Raw genomic sequence first — 20,320 nt, 5'->3', positions numbered from 1 at the left:
AGGATGTTCACATGTTCACATGTTCAATGTTCACAGAAAGGGATCACAGCCCTGTCACCAAACAGCATCACCAGCACAGCCCATCCAGGCTGGGAGCTCTGTGAAAGTCTGTGCAGGCACCATCCTTATCCTTCAGAAACCCTCCCTGGCCAAGGATGCTGCCAAGTCCTGAGGTCCACAAGGGAATCAGGTCCCGGGGGTGCTCACTCACATGGGGGTACTTTACTTCTCTCTGACTTACAGCGAGCACTTGTCAGACACCTCTATAATCTCAGGTATAATAAACCTCCCTGGCTCCCTGATTCCCGTCTCTGACACGTGAGCCAGCTGTGCACTTTGCATGCAGATGATTTATCTGTCCTCAGTCTGATCCAAATACACCCCCTGAGCACGATCAGGCAGCAGCAGCTCCTCCTCCCAGAACCTGGTTCTAGGACACCAGAGTGAGAGGTTGTACTCGCGGGGATCACAGAATCCGGGAATGGTTTGGTTTGGAAGAAACATTAAAGACATCCCATCCCACCCCCTGCCATGGGCAGGGACACCTTCCACTAGACTAGATCACCCTGAGCCCTGTCAAACCTGGCCATGGACACTTCCAGGGATGGGGCCCCCAGAACCCTGCTAGAAGGCTCTGGTCCTAAATGGTCCTTCATGAGATGATCCCATAAGAAGGTCATGGGATCATCATAATCAGGCTGAGAGAGCTGGGCTTGTCCAGCTGTAGAAGAGAAGGGAGACCTTCAAGCCCATTCCAGGGCCTAAAGGGGCTTCAGGAGAGCTGGAGAGGGACTTTTGACAAGGGATGGAGGGACAGGACAAAGGGAAATGGCTTCCCACTACCAGAGGACAGGGTTAGATGGGATATTGGGTAGGAATTGTTTCCTGTGAGGGTGGTGAGGCCCTGGCACAGGCTGCCCAAAGAAGATGTGGCTGCCCCATCCCTGGAAGTGTCCAAGGCCAGGTGGATGGGCTTGGACCTGGTCTAGTGGAAGGTGACCCTGCCCATGGCAGGGGGTGAAAGAAGAGATAGATTGATGGATTTATGATTGATTTCTTCCAATCCAAACCGTTCTGGGATTCTATGACTCTGTGATCAGCTCTGCTGAGAGTACACCTGAGACAGGAAGGCACACAAATGCTGCTTCAGAGGTGCCAGAAACACAGGAGTGCTCAGCAGTGCAGCCCTGGGGGCTTGGAGACAGCCACTGGCAAACACAGTTTGATTAGAAATTAATCAGCCCACAAAGCCAAGTGTGATATTTAATAAAGGGTGAGGAGATGCAGCAGAGCCCAAGGGCCAGCCTGTCACATCCACAGCCTTAGGCACAGCAGAGTCCCCGTCCCCACCCAGCTGCAGCTCACAGGGCTGGCAGGAGGCCGTAGCTGCTGGTCAGGACACGTCTGAACCTCAGAGACACAGGGGAGATGCTGCCATCCCATGTGATGTCTACAGTGTAGTGTCCCTAAATCTTCCAGACATTTAGAAATGCTTTCAGTGTCGCCCTGGGGGTGCTGGTAAAGCCCCTGCTCCGCCCCAAACCTCTTCCAGACTTCAAATCAGGCCTTACTTAAAAACCATTATTGATTTTTGGATTGTCACCCTCAGCTTTTGATGTCTAAACTGACAGCAGCCTTTTCATAGTGGTTTTGAGGCTCTTCCTTCAGCAGATGGGCAAAAATATGCTTGTTTCAGGCAGAAACTGAGTATTATGCTTAATCCTATCACTGAGGGAAGTAGGGCTTTAAAAAATACATTTTTATCAGAGTTGGTGAAAGCAAGGGAGCATCCCTTCCTGATTCTCCTCTGGGAGAAGGTAATGGCCAGGGAGAGAACAAGAATTTTGCTGTTGAGGCACCAGGTCTCAATGAAAAACCAAGCAGGTACCACTAGGGCTCCAGACAATGATGCCTCATCTCCAGATCCAAACCACAAAGGAACTGGGATGCTGAGAGAGAGGCTTTGCGTGTCACGCACTGAGCTGGTGGGATCCCAGAGGAGCAGCAGGATGAGCAGCTTCTGGAAGAACAACATCACTGGCAGAGTATCTTGGTCTTGTCTCCAAAGAGGTTTTTTTTCTCCCTGTCTGTACATCCAGAGATGCAGCACATCAGGGTCTGCAGTAGGATCCTTTTAACCACAGCAGAGACAAGTGTGGGTGGTTCCTGTGCTGTTTCCCCAATCTCTTTTTCATTAAATTGCTGGTTTCAGTAATTTTTGTTAGTGCTGATCCAACAGCTGAGTGACATGAGGTGCTGCAGCTGCCTGTGCCCAGGTCCAACAGGCAGTGAGGTTGAAGATGTGTGTTCCCAGCAGGCACAAAGGAGTGCTGCATCCATACCAACAGAACTGGACATCTGGGATGGCACACAGCTTGCTTTGTGTCCCATGGGCTGTCAAGCCCTGAGGAGATTTGTATACTGCTTTGCAGGGCAATGAAGTGCAATTTCTGGACCAGTTTGCCCAGTTGTTCCCTTCAGTGGTCTGCAAAGCCTGATTTCCACCAGCCCTGGCTACTGACGGGCTCTGCTGCTAGAGTTGCACACCAGGACACAGAGAGTTTAAATTCAGGGAAGATGTCCTGTCTAGCACAAGAATTGTCACTCATACACTTTCTTATCAAGCACCTAAAGGCTTCCAAAATTGTGCCCAGCCTGGATCTGGAGACAACAGGCAAAGGGAAATCAGGGAAGATGGGTGCTCATATCCCCACCGTAGAGGCAGAGATGTCAATGGACCAAAGCAGGGTGACAGAGCTGCCATCAATCACAGGGCCTGAGTAGAGGCTTCTGAGTGTTTAAATCATTAATTAAGATTAATGAAATGCACTTTTGCAGTATATTTAACTGCATGTTCCGAATCTGAAACCTGATCATTAATTAGTGAGGGAGACAATTTGAAGGGCTCAAGAAATCCCCTCATAATCCTCAACAAGGCCCATCAGCACCGCTCTGAGGGGAAGGACATGGCCCTGCCCAGAAAATGGTACATCAGAGCAGCGTAAGAGACACCTGGGAAGAGATATAGATCCTAACAATATGGGCTTTAAGGCATTAGGGAGATCCATCCAGCTCAGGACTGAGAATGGGAGGCAGAAACTGTAATCTCATTGTACCATTGAGGCAAATGAGAGGCTTCATTTGACTTCCCCAAATAAATTAAGCTGAAAAATTCAGGGATTACTGAAAGGATTAAAGTTCCTTAGAAATCCCACTGCTCATCCCGAGGCTCCTGAAACCTCCTCGTGAAGGCCAGTGCAAACAAATATGTCCCACTGCAGGACGAATCTGCACTGGAAATTAAAATGCCTCCTCTTTGTCCTGCAAAATGCCATGTGAAGCCCCACTGTAGGGTCCTGCATGTGCCAGCTTGTGCTTGTCCTCCTGCTGGGACCACTGTGTTCACCAGATGAGATGATGGAATCATAGAATCCCAGAATGGATTGGGTTGGAAGGGACATTAAAGCTCATCCCACCCCCTGCCATGGGCAGGGACACCTTCCACTAGCCCAGGTTGCTCCAAGCCCCATCCAACCTGGCCTTGGACACTTTCAGGGATGGGGCAGCCACACCACCCTCACAGGGAACAATTTCTTCCTACATATCCAGAGGACTAGGACCCACTGTCCAGAGGTAGCCACCTTCCAACATTCCTTGTCCTCCAGTGTGCTTCCCCAGTCTGGTCGCACACACAGGACACAGGACCACAGTCTTCTTCTGCCACTCCGTGCAAACTTCCCCCTGGATCTGGAGAGTCCAGCTGTTTCAGGGCTTAAGGCCACTCACGGGGGTGTTTGGAAAAATAGTGTTCAGAGTGACCTTCTCCACGGTGCAATAAGCCAGGCACACTGGCAGCAATTTGCATCCATTACGGAAAACTCAGTAATTAATTAGAAGCTGGGATTCTTCCCATCCCTCAGTGCAAACTTGGAAATTAAAATCCAAGTGAAGAATAACTCCAGGCCAGGGAGTCAGTGCTGGGGCTGCCACACAGTTGCCTCCACCCGGAGACTTGAGTGGGGCTTCAATTGCCTCTGAAATGTTGATTGATTTGCTTCTGAGTTGGCAGCAAGGACGTGGGTTTGACCTCTGCCTGTGGAGAGGACTTCAACAGGAGGGGACCCTGAGTGGCTCATGCCACTGCAAGGGGAAAAGTGTTCATCCAGGCTGGAAAGGGGCTGTGTTCTTTTCAGAAAGCAATGGAGGTGGCTGAGGAGGGTGAAGTCACAGCAGAAGGGAAGAGCTTGGAACCAGTCCATGGAGCATTGTGAGGTGTCGAGCTGATGGAAGTGCCCGAGAGGATGTTGGAGGCGTGTGGACCACACCAGGTATCACTGCCCTCTGCTTGGGGAACCAGGGTCCAAAGAGCAGCCAAAAGCAGAGCTCCTGAAATTCCGTGCTCACTAGGCACAGATCATCAAATCCCAGAATGGTTTGGTTTGGTTTGGAAGGGACCTTAAAGTCCACCTCATTCCAAGCCCCTGCCATGGGCAGGGACACCTTCCACTAGAGCTTTCACACCACAGGGATGGAGAGGCACCGTGACCTCAAGCTTAACACAGTCTGGATGCCTTGAAAATGTCTGGCCTGGCTCTGCACGGCACATTCCTCGGATATTCCTCGGAAATCTGCTCAGTGGAAGGTTGGCTGATGGAGCTGATGGAGCCTGTGAGGCCCCTGCTGGGGTTGTGGCGTCCGGGAGCAAAGGCAATCAGAGCCTCGGGAGCAGCAATCAGATCCTCCAAATTGGGCAGATGTGAGGAGGGGGGTTGTGAGTTCGGATCGATCCGGCAGCCAAGGTCAGTCAGAGGGAAGCCGAGTTCCTGGAGGAGGCACTGTGGAAAGTGAGCTGTAATAAAAATGAGGTGTAATAGGGCTGCAGCCGACGTGGACCTCCAGCTGCCGTGACCTAGTTAACGCTGACACTCACCTGCAGGAAACTTCCACTCCATTTTCAAGACCTTAATGTCAGGGAAAGCAGGTCATGGTGTGGATATCAGCCTGGGAAGGGGAGATGAGGCCCTGGCAGCCACCAGGATGTGCAAAGGGTGCAGGAAGGATCTGTGCTGGTCATCTCAGCCCCGTGGGAAACACTGTGTTACTACAAACCAGTTCACACTCCACTGGGATGAGCACATCCCTGTCAGGTGGAGGGATTCCCTATGGTCTTGCCATGGCCTGATGGTCCCAAAGAGTGCAAACCTCACACACCCAGAACTGAGGTGTCAAAACACACAGCCTGGACAGGGGGACCTTGTGCCTCCCCCCAGTGTGACCATCACTTGGGATTTGAAGGGACTCTCACCGTGTCCAGGGTGTATTTCAGAGCCTTATCTCCTGAGCCCACAGCATAAAGCCAGGAAGGGAAGGAAAGAAGGAATAGAATTTTTCTTTTTTTTTTCAGTTACCTTCTAAAAATGGCATTTCAAGCCATTTCTTTAAACCCTTGGGACGTTTAGGAGATACTGTGGGCTCTCCTCGTCGGGTGAACAGGCTGGGGACTCACTGCTGGAGTAGGGGAACGGCTGGGGTGGGAATCAGTGGGCACCAGGCTGAATGTGAGCAAAACACAGACAAGCTAAACTGCTATATTAGGGGGACTGTGGCCAAGTCAAGGGAAATTATTCATCCTTGTGAGGATAAATCCCGCTGGGATGTGGTGGTAGCTGACCACTGCTGCAGCTGCTTGGGAGCCATTGCAAGGAAATAGAGTCTAGGACATCTCACTAATGCCAAATGATGTCACATGGGATGGTGGTCACAGAGTGGACCTTCAGAGGTTTGAGATGGACATTAGGAAGTGCTTCTTTAGCTGAGTGTGGTCCAGCCCGTAGACAGGTCACCAGAGCGATGGGTGATCTCTGTCCTGGCTCAAGGCTCAGGGAGGCAAAGCCATATCCACGCTGATCTAGGGTTGGGAATATTCTTGCCATGAGCAAGGACCTGGAATGCAGATCCCTGAGGTGCTTTCTTAGTCTGTTTGGCCTTCTCTGCTGGGGGAACAAGCCAGGCCTGCCAGGACCATGTCTCTGCACTGTAGGGACTCCTGTTGCTCGCCATAGGGCTCCTGGAGTGTTGTCAGCACAGCTCTGGGCACCCCTTTTTGATCCCATCTTATTTATGGCACATCCTTCCTGTCTTCTCCCTGCTATTACTGCCTGAAATGTTGTAATTTAGATTCCGGCTGTGTTTGATTGCAAACTCTCCCAATGTACAAATTTCAGTGACAAGCACTAGAGCAGCTCATTTACATGCCAAAGTGATCAATCTGGAACTGCTTGTTACACCAGAGAATAAATAAATAACGGATACATTAAGGAATGGGTAACAATCAGCCAAATTAACCAATATACGTCGAATAATGACAAGCCCTGACATTCTTAACAGGGAACAAAAGAGGAAAGGATGGGACAAGCTTTCCCAACATTGCCCAGGGCTGCTCAGCACTCATCTATCTCCTCTCACCCCATGAGCCGACAGGGATGTGCATCAATGACAGTGAGCAAGGGCTGGAGCCTGGAATCCTGCCTTTTAAACCACATACCTGTCTTTATTCCTCACATCTGCTTTCTGCAAGGATTTTTCATAGGAACAACACATTCCCTGGGACAGCAATTTAAATATTTCAGACATGTGGCAGCTACACAGTGTGGCAAGTGGCCTTGCAGCCTGATTTTCACCTGACATGTCAGGAAATCCTTCCAGGGCACCATCACTCTCCACAACCCCCTGACAGGAGGGTGGAGCCAGGTGGGGGTAGGTTTCTCCTCCCGGATAACAAGTGACAGGACAGAGAAAATGGCCTCAATTTGTGCCAGGGGAGGTTTAGGTTGGATGTTGGGAACAATTCCTTCACTAAAAGGGCTGCCAGGCGTCGGAACAGGCTGCCCAGGGCAGTGATGGAGCCACTATCACCGGAAAAGTTCAAAGAACATGTGGATGTGGCACTTGGGGACATGGTTTAGGGGTGGCCCTGGCAGTGCTGAGTTAATGGTGGAACTCCGTGATCTTAGAGGGCTTTTCCAACCCTAATAATTCCATGACTCTGTGATTCTACTTTGGGACATCCCAGCTCAACAGCTCCAACATCCATCTGTGAGGTTATCCAGGCACCAGTAACCCACCAGTGGCTGCAGCAGCTGTCCTGACCTCCCAGTGGGTGCAGGTCTGCACTGGGATGCTGTGACTGGCAGCAGAGGTGTGTGTGGTACCTGACAGCACTGCTGATCTCCATCTCTGCCTCCTGCACAGTGACAGGGAGGTGCCAGCTGCCTGATTTCTCCTCCTCTGGCAGCTCCTGCCTGTCAGCTCCTCACCCTGGGGATCCCCAGCAGGGAAGGAGCCTCTCTCCCTGTTGTCTGCTGTCAGGCAGCTCGCGTGTGCCTGCAGGCTCTGGGGACATGTGGGGAGGCTTCACAGGGGTCACTGCTCTTCCAGGAAAGGCTGCAAGGCTGGGATGGCACTGACTGATCTTGCCTGTCAGCACCAACTGGGAGGGCAGCAAGAGGTGGAGGTGTTGCCCCATGGCCCATCCTGAACCCATTCTGAAAGGAGGAGGGTTGCTCAGGGTAAAATCCTCTGGAGCAGAGTTTTTTGGTGTGCAGCAGAGCCAGGAGGCCACGACAGGTGCCCTAAATCCTGGGGATGCTCACCTGAGTGGTCGGGTTCCCCAAAACCGAGGGCACCACCCTCTTTGGGGATGATTTTGTGACACCTGGGGCTCTGAAGAGCATCTACATCCCCTGGCTCTTCCAGGTACATCCACTGTCCCCTCTGCCTTGGGCTTGGCCCCATTCCATATCACCTGGGGGTCCCCCGTGTCGACCTGGCCCCTTCTCCGTGATGGAGTGATGGTGCTGCTGGATCCACCTCAGCCGGGAGAACATGGCAGGGTTCACACGCCCCACCATGGAGGTCCTTTCCCCACTGAGGAAACCCCCCTCCTCCCCCACTCTCAGGGGGTACCAAAGTGCCCCCACACCCGCGAAAAGGCTTTTGTGGCCGTGTGGAGGGGGTGGGTTATCCTGGCTCCCGACGCGCAGAGATGTCCGTGCTCTCACTCCGCACCTGGACATCCCGCAGGACACCTGGGGACAGGGGGACCCCCGGGGGGGTCTCCCCGCCCCTGTTTCGGGAGGAGGAGCGGGTGGCACCGAGCACGGCTGAGGCAGCGCTGCCATCTCGTGGCGCGTCCCGTCGCTGCCGTGCCGGCCCTGCCCGCGGCCCCCCGGCCACCCCCCGCTCCCACAGACAGCCCTGTGGGGATCGGAAGGACCAGGGTGGTGGCATCTGTGGTCCGCAGCAGCCTTCGGGATGGCGCCGTGCGGTGCTTATCCCTGCAGCCGGCATCTCTGGAACCACGGATGGCAGTTCAAGTGACTTCCCACTGCCAGAGGACGGGGTTAGGGTTAGGTGGGATGTTGGGAAGAAATCCTTCCCTGTGAGGGTGGGGAGGCCCTGGCACAGGTTGCCCAGAGAAGCTGTGGCTGCCCCATCCCTGGAAGTGTCCAAGGCCAGGTTGGACAGGGCTTGGAGCAACCTGGGCTAGTGGAAGATGTCCCTGCCCATGGCAGGGGGTGGGATGAGATGAGCTTTATGTTCCCTTCAGACACAAACCAGTCTGTGATGTCCCAGCTGCCGATCTGGAGGCGGAGGAGGAGAGAGAGGATGGGAGAAGAAAGCTTGGCTTGACCACAGCAACTCTGAAAGTCACAGAAGTGGGGCTAAACACTGCTCAGGAGTCTGGAGGAGGGAACACCTGGAACCAGCACAGCTTCAAGGAGATACTGGAGACCCACAAGCAGCCCCTGTAATTCAGCATTTAAATGGGGTTAAAGGGACAACAGGAGACAAAGGACACGGGAGCACAAGGACCAGCCATCGATCAATCCTGGATGAAATGATGGAGTGGTCTCATTTGGGCTGTATATTAAGAAAGGGCAATGGGGCAGAAATACAATTACTGTCCAGAAGCATCGTTTGGTGGAAGGTAGGTCCTTTCAAACTCACCTGTCATCTTGTCTTGACACGGTTACAGGTCTGGTTGATAGAGGAACTCTGTTGATAAAATAAAATTGCATTTCTTCTGGGCATCTGATTTATTATGGGATGACATTTTGATTAAAAATATGTATTATATTACATTAAGAGGGCATCTATTCAATGAATTAAAGACTAGCTCAGTGACAGATCTCCGGTGGCAATGGTCTCGACACTGAGCTTTGGTCATTCCCTTTTTCAGCTGTATTAGAAATGATGCAACACCTTCCTTGGGACTGCTAGAGGTGGCAGGCAGGGGGGAAAAGGGAGGGTTGCCAGCACCCCTGGGCTTTAGAGCCACCCTAATCCCAGGCCTGCTCACTGCCCTCTTTCCTTGGACATCCTCCCCTGAACCCCAGCTCCAGCTTTGGGGACCCCAATGTCTCTTTCTCATGAAGGTCAGTGCAGCTGCCATAGGACACCTGAAAAGACACTCCAGGTGGATATGGATCAGAAAGCCCCTCCTCACAACCCACTGTGTCTCCCCTGGCTGGTCCCCAGGGTCCCAAGGACCCCACGGTCCCTGCTGGGATCATCGTGGCACCTCTCACCACTCGCTCCCTGGCACGATGGGGCTTGGGCACTTGTGGCATTTCAGGGTTCATTTTTAGCAGAGCTGAAGGCACATCCCTGGACTCTTTCCCTGCACTCAGTGGGATGAAATGCTGGTGTTTCATTTGTCCAGTCTCATGAGGCCACACAGCTCCAGGGGTTGCCCAGATCTGGTTGGTGCAAGGCACAGCCACCCAAAGGGGACTGAGAGCAGTATCAGTGCCAGACACCCCTGCTACCACAGACACAAGGCCCCCAAAGCACTGAAGAGAAAGCAGTGGGAAGGAGACCATAGGATCACAGAATATCCTGAGTTGCAACAGAACCACAAGGATCATCAGTCCAACTGCTTGGCCCTGTACAGATACCCCAACAATCCCACTCTGTGCCTGAGAGCATTTTCCAAACACTCCTTGAGCTCTGGCAGCCTTGGGCCGTGACCACTGCCCTGGGGAGCCTGTTCAGTGCCCAAACATCCTCTGGAAGATGAACCTTTTCCTAATATCCAGCCTAAATGCTCAAGGTCCTGCTGAGCCACACAGGCACTGACATTCCCTGCTCCATCAGGCTGCAGGTGGGCATCTGGAGGGGTCAGCCCCCAGCAGCCACCATGACAAGTCTGGGTACCAGTGGCTCTGCTCATCACCCAGACCAGGAGCCTTCAAAGGTGATCCCTGGGCCCCCTCTGAGCATTCCTTGGTTGGCTGTGGCACCTGGTGCTGTGATCACCCGTCCCCTCCTGCAGGGGCAGAGCTGTGGTGCTGCCCTGGGCAGCCTCTGGGCACCCTCCACTGTCATGTTGCTTTGTGCCCAGTGTCCCCCAGTCCCTGCTGTGGGAGCTGGGCCAGGCTGGGCACCCAGCAGTCCTGCACTCTTGCTGACCAGGCTGTTTCCAGCACAGCCAGAGTCAAGCATGGAAAGGGGAACAAGGTTCTTTCTCGTACAGAGAAAGCGAAACTCAGCACATCCCTTCGCTGCTGGGCAAACCACCGTGCGTGCAAAGACATCCTCCCACCCTGCTCCTCTTCCTCCCTGTTCCCAGGGAAGAGCTTCCAGCAAACTGAACTGCTGCTCACTCTGGTCTGCCTTGACCCCCTGCACTGAGGTAAGTCACCCCAAAGAGCAGGGGACACACTCCTCCTCTGCCACCACTCTGCTGACCTTGCTCCCTGTCCTCATTCTTTCTTCACATTCCCCCTCCACGGGAGTTTAAAGTAGGAAAATGGGAGGAGATGATGCAGGGGTGGGGGGAGCTGCAAGAATCTGTCCTTGCTCTGTGTGGTTGTGGACATCACTGGGCTCTACAGGCTTGTCCCAGGCTGAGTACCTCAGGTCTTGTGTGCTCAGGGCGTCTCTCTGTTCTCCCAGCTCTGTGTGTTGGAGATTTGGATCCCATTTTCCTGTTTTCCCCTCCCTGTCATGTCTCTTTGCATCCTTTCTTCCCTTGTGCTCTCTATCCCATGGAACCACGGCCCTGTACGTCACTGCTTCTCCCTCAAAACTGGAATGAACATCCTCTACGTGCATCTAAGGTGCCACTACCAGGACATGCAGCTGTCCTCTACATCCTGGGTTTTTGCTGTTGTCTCCATCTTGGGCTTTCCAATCCCACAGTCCTACCATGGGCATGTCAGAGATTTTCATTGACTTCTGTTATTTCTGATCACACAAGGAAACACCTCCAAAACCCTTCTAGGGAGCTGTTTCCACCACTGCATGTGGTGTCTGGTGAATTGTACCAAACAAGTGCTGAGAGCACTTGCATGTCTGTGTCCAAGGTCTGTGTGTTTGCCCCCATCCCCAATTCCCCACCCTTTTGCTTGTAGGAGGCAGGATGCAGCCCGAATTTTGGCTGGGGATCAGCACCCTGGCAGCAGTGCTGAGCACGGCCCTGCTGGAGGATGGAGTGTGCCGGGCACCAGATGGCAAGGATGGCTTCCCTGGAGTCCCTGGCCGCGATGGGAGGCCAGGGCAGAAGGGTGACAGGGGAGAGCCAGGTAAGGGGAAGCCTGAGGTGCCCAGTGTGGGGAGCCTGGGAACCTCTTGATAGGAGCATCCCAGGCTGTGGGAGCAGCTTGGGAGATGCCGGATGTGCACGAACTGCTCCTCTTCACCACCTCTCCCCAGGGAAACCAGCGCCAAGGACGGGCATCCGGGGACCCAAAGGGGATGCAGGCGAACCCGGGGCTCCTGGCATTCCAGGGATCCGCGGACTCCCTGGCCTCCCTGGCTCCATTGGGATACCAGGGCTGCCAGGGCTCAAGGGGGAGAAGGGGGCACCCGGCAATACCCTGGAGCAGCCGTGTCCCGCCTTCTCCGCCTCGAGGAGGTCCCCGCCATCCATGGGCAGGACGGTGGTGTTCGACAACATCATCACCAACGAGGAGAACTCCTACAGCCCCCAGACGGGGCAGTTCACCTGCCGCATCCCCGGGCTCTACTACTTCGCCTACCAGGTGGTCTCCAGCGGGGACCTGTGCCTGAGCATCACCAAGAACAGGGAGCAGGTCGTCAGCTTCTGCGACAACAACAGCGTCGGCGTCCTGCAGGTGAACTCGGGCAGCAGCGTCCTCAGCCTGGCCCCGGGCGACCAGGTGTCCGTGAGCACCAACCCTGCCCGGGGCAGCTCGATCTACAGCGGCTCCGAGGCAGACAGCGTCTTCAGCGGCTTCATGCTCTTCCCACAGACAGGCTGAGGGGGTGTCTGCCTGCGTGGGTGATCCCCCTGTGGGTGTGGGATGGTTCAGTGCCACAGCACGCTGGGATGGCCCCAAACTGAGCGTGCAGACGGGTCCTGTCTTCCACCAATGTCACAACTGGCCAGGCCGTGGGTCACCAGCTCAGCAGTCACCTCTGTGCTGAGCCTGCCCACTCCATCCTGGAGGCAGTGGACTCTCACCCCTTTCTCCTCCTGGGCATTCATACCTCACTCTGGAGGGTCCCAGTTGTCACCAGCTGTGGCTCTTTGCTCCTGAGTGGGAAATCACTGCCTGCCACTGCTTCTGCTACACTAACCACTGTAAATGCCTTCCTGGCACTGGCACACGTTCTCTCACATCCTCCCCATCAGTATAAATAAACCCTTCTTTCACCATATCTCTTTGAGTTTTCTTTTCTACTCATGCAATCTTCCCCAAACCATGAATATCCTGGATCCCTCCCCAGGCTGTCCAGGGAGAGAAGCGATCCCAGCTTGTCCCTGGCACTGCAGAGGGAAGACAGGAGGGAATGGAGTGTCCAGTCAGAGTTGACACTTACAGAGAGGAATGCTGGGATTAGGCTATGTGTGTCCTTCTCTGCTGAGCCCAAGGCAGCTGTCCTGCAAGGGAAAACACAGGCAGCAGGTCGTGCCCCTCACCAATGTGACCCCTGTTAGTACCCAAACTCTCCCAGGAAGAGAAAAGGCAGCTGTGGTCCTCTGGCCTTACAGCAAGGAGGGACAGGGATATCAGGGTGACTGATGGGGTGGTGGGGTGTTGGTGGTGCAGTTGTGAGGGCCTTGGGGTGAGATGAGTGAGAGGTACAATAAGCTGGGCACAAAACAGACAGCTGGGAAGCACCAGGGAAGACACATAGGTGCCATACCCTGGGTCTGCTCCTCAGGGGAGCTACTGCCCACACATTGGGTGCTCAAATGTCTCCGTTCCTGGAGCTGTGAGGAGGAGACCAGGTCACTGAGTGGAGCAACACCCTGACGAGGGATGTTGGGGCCTCACAAAGTCCAGCACCCAGCAGAACTGGTGGAGCACAGTGAAAGGTGCAGGTCAGAAACTCTCAAGGAGAAACACCCTCCAGTCCCATTTAGGGGTGAAGCATCTTCCATCAGAGCCCGGCAGTGACCTCGCACCAGCCCTTCAGTGTCACAGGCATTTCTAGCCCAACAGAGTTGGCCTGAGGCTCTGCTCTCCACGCTGCCCTTCTGCCAAGAAACAAGTGAAGTAAAGGGGAAAACAGGTGATTTCGGGGGGGCCAGTCCCCATGGAGGCTTCTGAGGGTGGTGGCACATCTTTTGGCAGAGCTTTGTCCCACTTCTGTGCTCCCAGCCCTTCCTGTTGCAGTGGCACGAGCGCAGGTCTCGCTAGACAGCCAAGAAAGTGCTCACTCAGCAGAAACAAGCAGGCAGAAGGATGTGAAACTCTGCTGGGGACAGCTGGGGGTTCTGGGTCCCCAAGGGCCTTTCCTAACTCTGCAGCTTCCTCCGTGGGGGTGACAGGGTCTGTCACTGCGCAGTGACTGCCGCGGCCAGAGGGACCAGCAGCACAGGGTCCTGTCCCCTGCTCCCCACCAGAGGTAAGAGGTGCTGCAGGGTCCCTGTGTCCTGCAGAGTGGGTTGCTGGGAGCCTGGGGGTCCAGCAGTGTGGCCCAGTGCTGTGAGGAGGATGTGGATGTGAGTAGAGGAGGAGGAGGAGGAGGAAGGGAAGGAGACAGGCACTGCTGGGCTGCACACATGTCATGGATGCACCAGCAGATGGAAATAATCAACCCGAGGGACAGAGCCAAGACAGTGAGGCTGCTGATGGAGGGGGAATGAGATCAGCTGGGTCCAGGGAGCTCCAGCCTTGGTGCAGCACAGTGTGGCAGTCCACAGTGGTGTGTGCATCACCAGGGGCTTGGATACTGGACTGGGAGGACTTGGAGCTGGCCGTGGATACCACAGACCTCATGGCTTCATCCAGACTGGAAGTCCAACCCGACTTGTGCCATCAGTGACTGCCCTGGGGTTGGTGATGAGCACAGGGCCCATCTCCACATATCCACCTCCCCACTGCCTGGCAGTTGGTAGGGGTGGGACACTGAGGGCACAGGCATGGGACCCAGGAGCTCCCGATGCAGCCAGCCTCCTTTTCTCCATGCCCTGGAAGCCACCCTGCCAGGGCCCCTCACTCCAGCATTTCTTTCTTTTTGCATGCTACAGAACCAAAATGGAGCAGAGGTTCTGGGAGCAGCTCAGTCTGGCCCTCACCCTCCTCCTCCTGAATGTGGGCTCTGCTGTGAATGGAGATGCCCCTCACAACTGCTATGGAGCTCCAGGCCTGCCAGGAATGCCGGGGACGCCAGGCAAGGATGGCCGGGATGGGCTGAAGGGAGCCAAAGGGGAGCCAGGTGAGTGAGAAATGAGGGAAACCACAGGGCTGCTGCAGTGGGGAGCACTGAGGCCTCCATGGCTTGTCTGCCTTGGTTTGCAGGCTGTGGAGAGCAGCCTCTGTGGTCAGGCTGGAAAGAGACAACAGCACTCTCCTGCACAAGGGAAGGGGCTGGAGAAGAAGCCTCTCCCCACATCCTGCTATTGACACTGACTCCCTTTCACTCCCCACCACCCCACAGGTATCCCAGCTCCTCCTGCAATGCAAGGGCCCAAGGGCATGAAAGGGGAACCGGGCAGCCCTGGTTTGCCAGGCAAGAAGGGTCCCAGTGGCCTTCCTGGTCCCGCTGGAGACCCTGGGATGATAGGCCTGCCTGGAGAGCCAGGAATGCCAGGCAGCTACAAGCAGAAGCACCAGTCAGCCTTCTCAGTGACGAGGCAGACCATGGAGCACCCCTTGAAGAACGTCCCTGTGATTTTCAACCACGTCATCACCAACACCAACCACGACTACAACACCACCACGGGCAAGTTCACCTGCAAACTCCCCGGGCTCTACTACTTCGTCTTCCACACCTCTCAGACAGCCAACCTCTGCACCATCCTGCACAAGAACCAGAGGAGGATGGCCAGCTTCTGTGACCACAAGACCAACACCATGCAGGTCAGCTCGGGGGGGCTCCTGCTCCACCTGGCTGCTGAGGACCAGGTCTGGCTGGAAGTGAATGACTACAATGGCATGGTGGGCATCGCCAACTCTGACAGCATCTTCTCAGGGTTCCTGCTCTTCCCAGACTAGAGGATCACCAGAGCCCACCCCAGCACCCTGACTGCTTCATCCTGCCCCAAACACACTGCTCACTGCCAGGCTGCTGCTGACACTCCCAGTTTCTCTGCTGAGTGGGAAGCCCCGATGAGGGCATCACCCCCAGCAGCCAGACACAACCCCTCAGTGTGGGGACTGAGCATTGGCAGCTGCTGAACAGGGGAACAGGTACATCTGGATGCATCTGCACCCAGAGTGATGGTGCTGAGCCCCCTGTCCCACTGGCACTGCCTCATAACCCTGCCCGATAACCCCACATTACCCCAGGGGTCTCTCTGCCTCTCTCCCCTCCCCACCTTGGTTGCCTCAGGTTCAGCCAGGTGTCCTGGGGCTGCAGCAGCCCCTGTGCCATGACCTGGCTGTGGAAAGTGTCAATAAATCCTTCCCCAGTGCGCCTGGTACAGTGTGTTGTGTTCTCCATGACTTACCTTTCTGCAGGTAGAGCCTGATGGATATGGTGCTGGATGTGTGTGTGACATCTGGACATCTGGGTGGCATCGGCAAGTCCCTGAGCCCTTGCTGTGCTCGGCATCAGTGACATCACACACCATCCACACCCTGGCCTTGCTCGGGGTGGGGTGAGGGTACGACCCCCGGCTGCACTGCCTGCAAGAACGGGATGGTTCCTCTGCCCCCACACAGGCCCCACCAAGGGAGGACCAAGACTCCTCCAAATAGGGCCCCTGCTCCTCCCCTTCCACATCAAAGTGGAATCAATCCAGCTGCAGATGGGCACAGACCACGCAGCAAACCCCACTGACACGCCACTGAGGGTGGGATATCCCCGGGGTCCCAGCCCTGCCAGGGACAGAGCTCTGCTTCCCTGACCCACACCAAAGGAGTTCATGGCTGTGGAGGCTGCAGAGCCCACCAAAACTCAATGGGGACCCCTCCTGGTGGCACACACTGTAGGGTGGAACAGGTCATACCCCAATGTCCTGCGCTTCACCTCCGCAAGGCAGCAGGGGAAAGCAGGAGGCCTGGGAATGCTTTTCCCGCAGGGTAAAATCACTTCCCACACACAACATTTAGGAGAGCCTGGGGCACATATTCAAGGTGATGGATGCCAAGACCCTGCAGCATCCCCTGGGTCTGCCAGAACCTCCCAGCAGAGCTGGGAAGGTGCGGAGCAGCCTGAGGGAGGTTGGCTGAACGCACGCACAACTCTGCAGCACCGATGGGTTACCCCAAACCTGGCTGGAGCTCAGGTCAGTGTTCTCCTGAGCAGGGGGGGGGGCATCTGAGCAGGACCCAGGGACCCTGCATGACAGAGTCGTACTCTGGGGGGGGCCAGGGTGCTGTTTGGGGGTGGCTTGTTCTGCTGAGCTGGCAGAGAACATTCGTGGAGGATGTGAAACTGCCACGGACAAAAGGGCAGGAGCTAAAGATAAAAAAACGGGATGTGTCCCAGATCCTTTCACAATAACTCCTGCAGCCAACTTCTGCTTCTCCTCGCAGGCATTTCCAAGCAGGACGCTGGTGTGTCCCGCTCCACCTCCCCACCCAAGCAACAAGGAGCTCAAGGTAAGAGCAAGGCTGAGCCCCAGCCCCTCACACAGGCAGGAGCGTGTGGAACACCTGGTCCCAGCAGGGTGACAGTCACCTGCACCCCTGGCACTTCCCTGTGGCTTGGGGCAGTAGAGAAAAGGGGTGGTGGGGGTGCTGGGTGGGTATGGTGGAGATTTCTGGTGGGACCCCAACCTCTCCTGCTCCACCTGGGAGAAAGGAGGACATGAAAGGGGAGATTGCAAAGTCCCAGAGGGGTGATCAGGGACTGGGCATCAGTCTGAAAGGTGCCCTGGGTGTGGTCTCTGGTCATGTGATAAACCTGGGCTAGGAGCCTGTGAATTCATCCTGTCACATCCAAATTGGAGCTGCTGTGGCTGGAGAATCCAACCCACCAACCTCTTGTCCTGCTAGCACCAGAGTTTCAGTGCTGAGAAAGTCCACCTGAGGCCGGAGGGCATGGTTGGGGTGATGTGATGTCCAGATACAGCCCCCAAATGCCAGGTGCTTATCCACAGGCATCCACACAAGGACCTGGGGGAAGGAGCTGAGCTGTGGGATGCAGGGAGGGCAGAAGGAATGTGAGACCTCAGGGACTGGAAACCCAGATGACTGTCCCAGTCATACTGTTTAGGTACAGAAATGCCTCTGGGATGGAGCAGCCATGTGGCAGGACACAAGAGGAAGCTGCAGGGTGCAGGGGAAGGTTTGGGGATTCATTGCCATCTTCGAGGACCAACACTGTCCCTCAGACCTGCTGGTGGAAGGCAAAAGCCTTCCCCTTGCAGGTGATGAAACTGCCCTGGCTGGAGGAAAGATTGTCCCCTGCAGGTGTGGTCCTGAGATGAGATTAATTTCTCCCCCCGAGGGAGCAGCATGGCCAGGCTGGACATCAGACCTCTGGGATACCCTGTCCCAGATATTCATGTGGCTGAAGCTGTGGACACTTGCAAACTGGGAATTTAAGATGACCAGAGACTGACAATCTCTGCCTCACCCAAAGGGACTGGTCCTTCCCTCCAAGGCCATCAGGAGAGCAGATTTGGCTCTGCAGTAGGATGTTTTCCCTCCCTGATGATATTACCCAGATGTGCTTCCAGTCACCATCCTTCAGAGTAGCATAGAGTGCCCTCCCCAGCCCTCCCACCACCCAGGAAAGCCCCTCCACACCCTTCTGTGCCTCTGCAGATGTGGCTCCTGTGGGTGATGCTGATCTGCCTGGCTGAAGGGCAGCTTGCCAGTGCCACACTCTGCAAGACCTACGGCACCATCCCAGGCATCCCAGGGTCACCAGGACGACCTGGCAGCAATGGCAGAGATGGGGAGAACGGCCCAAAGGGAGAGCAAGGTAAGGAGGAGGCTGCAGGTGGGGAAGACAATCATCCTGTGAATGCCAAGAGCAGGAAAAAGCAGAGCCAGGTGCACGGTCCTGGGAAAGCAATCCATTTTCACCAGTTCCTTTGAGGTGTTGTCAGGTGGGGGTGATGCTCAGGGACAGAAGGGACAGGACAGACTGGAGCATGCTGAGCAACCTGGGGAGGGAGGGTGAACAACAGCAAGTTTTCAGTGTTTGCAATGCTATTTTTGCATTCTTTAGCTCCTGTGCAGTTTCCACTTTCAGCTTGTTGATATTAAGAGTGTTTCTCTGTAATCCACTGGCAACTACAGACAGAAGCTGTTTCAAAGCTTTAATGTCTTCTCCTGCTTTAAGCATTGTTTACAGGACATCCCATTAGTTTCTTCCTGAACTTGTTTTTGTTCTTTCACAAATTTCTGCAGATTTTCTACATCTTGACAGATTACTGGAGGTAGATTTTCATCCTGTCACACCTGCCAGTTGGGCAGGGGTCTGACCCACGTTGTGTGCAGGTTTCCTTCCTCAGACTCTCTCTGCAGACCTGTGGGGCTCAGCTGTGACCACAATGACTCTTCTTCCTGCTTCCTAGGACCTCCTGGCCGGGCAGAGCACGAAGGAGACCTGGGGGAGAAGGGAGACCCGGGAGCACCGGGGTACCCGGGGAAGGTCGGCCCCAGGGGCCCGCCGGGTGGAAGGGGATTACCAGGTCTCACCGGATTACCCGGCCCGCCGGGGGACTCTGGAGACTACCAGGCCACCCTCAAGTCTGCCTTCTCCGCTGCCAGGAGCATCAGCACCTACCCCCGCCGGGAGCAGCCCGTGCGCTTCGACCGCATCATCACCAACGAGAGGGGCCACTACGAGAACCGCTACGGCCGCTTCATCTGCCGCGTCCCCGGCATCTACTACTTCACCTACCACGCCACCTCCAGGGGCAACCTGTGCCTCAGCTTCAAAAAGGGACGGGGCGGCAGCAGGGGGGAGAAGGTGGTGACCTTCTGTGACTTCGTGCGCAGCAGCTTCCAGGTCACCACGGGCGGCGTGGTCCTCAAGATGGCAATGAACGAGTCTGTCTGGCTGGAGCCGACGGAGAAGAACTCCCTGGTGGGGATCGAGGGGTCCGACAGCATCTTCTCCGGCTTCCTCATCTTCCCCGAGGCTTAGCCCGCTGGAGGTGTCTCTGCAGCCCCCTCTGCAGGGCTGAGGACTCCCCTGGAAATGACTCTTTGCTCCCAAATCGGTGCCCCGAGTGCATTGCTGCCGTTCTCGCCCATTAAATGACAGCTTTTTGCGTTGTTGGTCCCTTTCTGCCTCGAGTTTGCCTTTTTCCCCCCCCCACATAATGTTCACATACCCAGGGCATTGCTTCCCATCCTCCTGGTGCAGCCCAGGCTTATTAGGATCTCATTGCTGCTGAGCAGAGCCAGGCAACTCGTGCAGTTCCTGCTGCACACCAGGCTGAGGATCACCTTCCAGAGACACCCAGAGAGTCCCAGCCTAGGGTTAGGAAAACATGGAGAGGCAGCCTGGCCTCTAGCAGGGGACAGGACACATGACATAACTGGGGCCACTGGGTATTGATGGTAGATGGGAAGATACTGGAGATGGTGCTGTACTGGAGACTCCTGACAGTGGCAGGATCTGGGAACCCAACTTCTTTTAGACTTTTTTTTTGGGTGGTGGTGACAAAAATATCCACAGTAATCTGTCAAAGCTTGTGATAATGTGTGTGTCACAAGGGAAGGCAGTTTGAGGCCATGATGGGAGTGGCGTGGAACACACAGTTACCCCCACACAGCCCCAAAACCCCAGCAGAGAACCAACACATACATGTCCTGCAGCACAGTCAAGTCCTCCCTGAGATCTCCTCATTAACAGCAGAGCTGATGGACTCGAAGACATCCAAATGAATTAAAGCTGGGGAAGTCAATGACATCCCCGGCATGGGGCAGGTGAC

General features: G+C 55.2%; 1 protein-coding gene across 1 annotated transcript; it reads left to right on the top strand.

Annotated features, from left to right (window-relative positions):
* The first annotated feature begins 10,576 nt into the window (after positions 1-10,576).
* Positions 10,577-19,527, top strand: C1QB (complement C1q B chain). Its single transcript, XM_027702925.1, has 9 exons — positions 10,577-10,696; positions 11,418-11,588; positions 11,719-12,284; positions 13,805-13,881; positions 14,507-14,694; positions 14,917-15,470; positions 16,827-17,024; positions 18,195-18,354; positions 18,953-19,527. Exons 2-9 carry the CDS (start codon positions 11,426-11,428, stop codon positions 19,525-19,527), a joined length of 2,481 nt encoding a protein of 826 aa, XP_027558726.1. The 5' UTR covers positions 10,577-10,696; positions 11,418-11,425.
* The last annotated feature ends 793 nt before the right edge of the window (positions 19,528-20,320 follow it).

The sequence above is a fragment of the Neopelma chrysocephalum genome, unplaced genomic scaffold, assembly GCF_003984885.1.
Source record: "Neopelma chrysocephalum unplaced genomic scaffold, ASM398488v2 Primary Assembly neopelma1_200, whole genome shotgun sequence".
Lineage (NCBI taxonomy): Eukaryota > Metazoa > Chordata > Aves > Passeriformes > Pipridae > Neopelma > Neopelma chrysocephalum.
This window is presented reverse-complemented; position numbering and strand designations above follow the sequence as displayed.

Coding starts and splice junctions, on each gene's coding strand:
- C1QB (XM_027702925.1), top strand. CDS start 11,426: ATGCAGCCCGAATTTTGGCTGGGGATCAGCACCCTGGCAGCAGTGCTG. Junction 15,471..16,826: donor GGTTCCTGCTCTTCCCAGAC/TAGAGGATCACC, acceptor TGTTCTGCTGAG/CTGGCAGAGAACATTCGTGG. Junction 17,025..18,194: donor CAAGCAACAAGGAGCTCAAG/GTAAGAGCAAGG, acceptor GTGCCTCTGCAG/ATGTGGCTCCTGTGGGTGAT.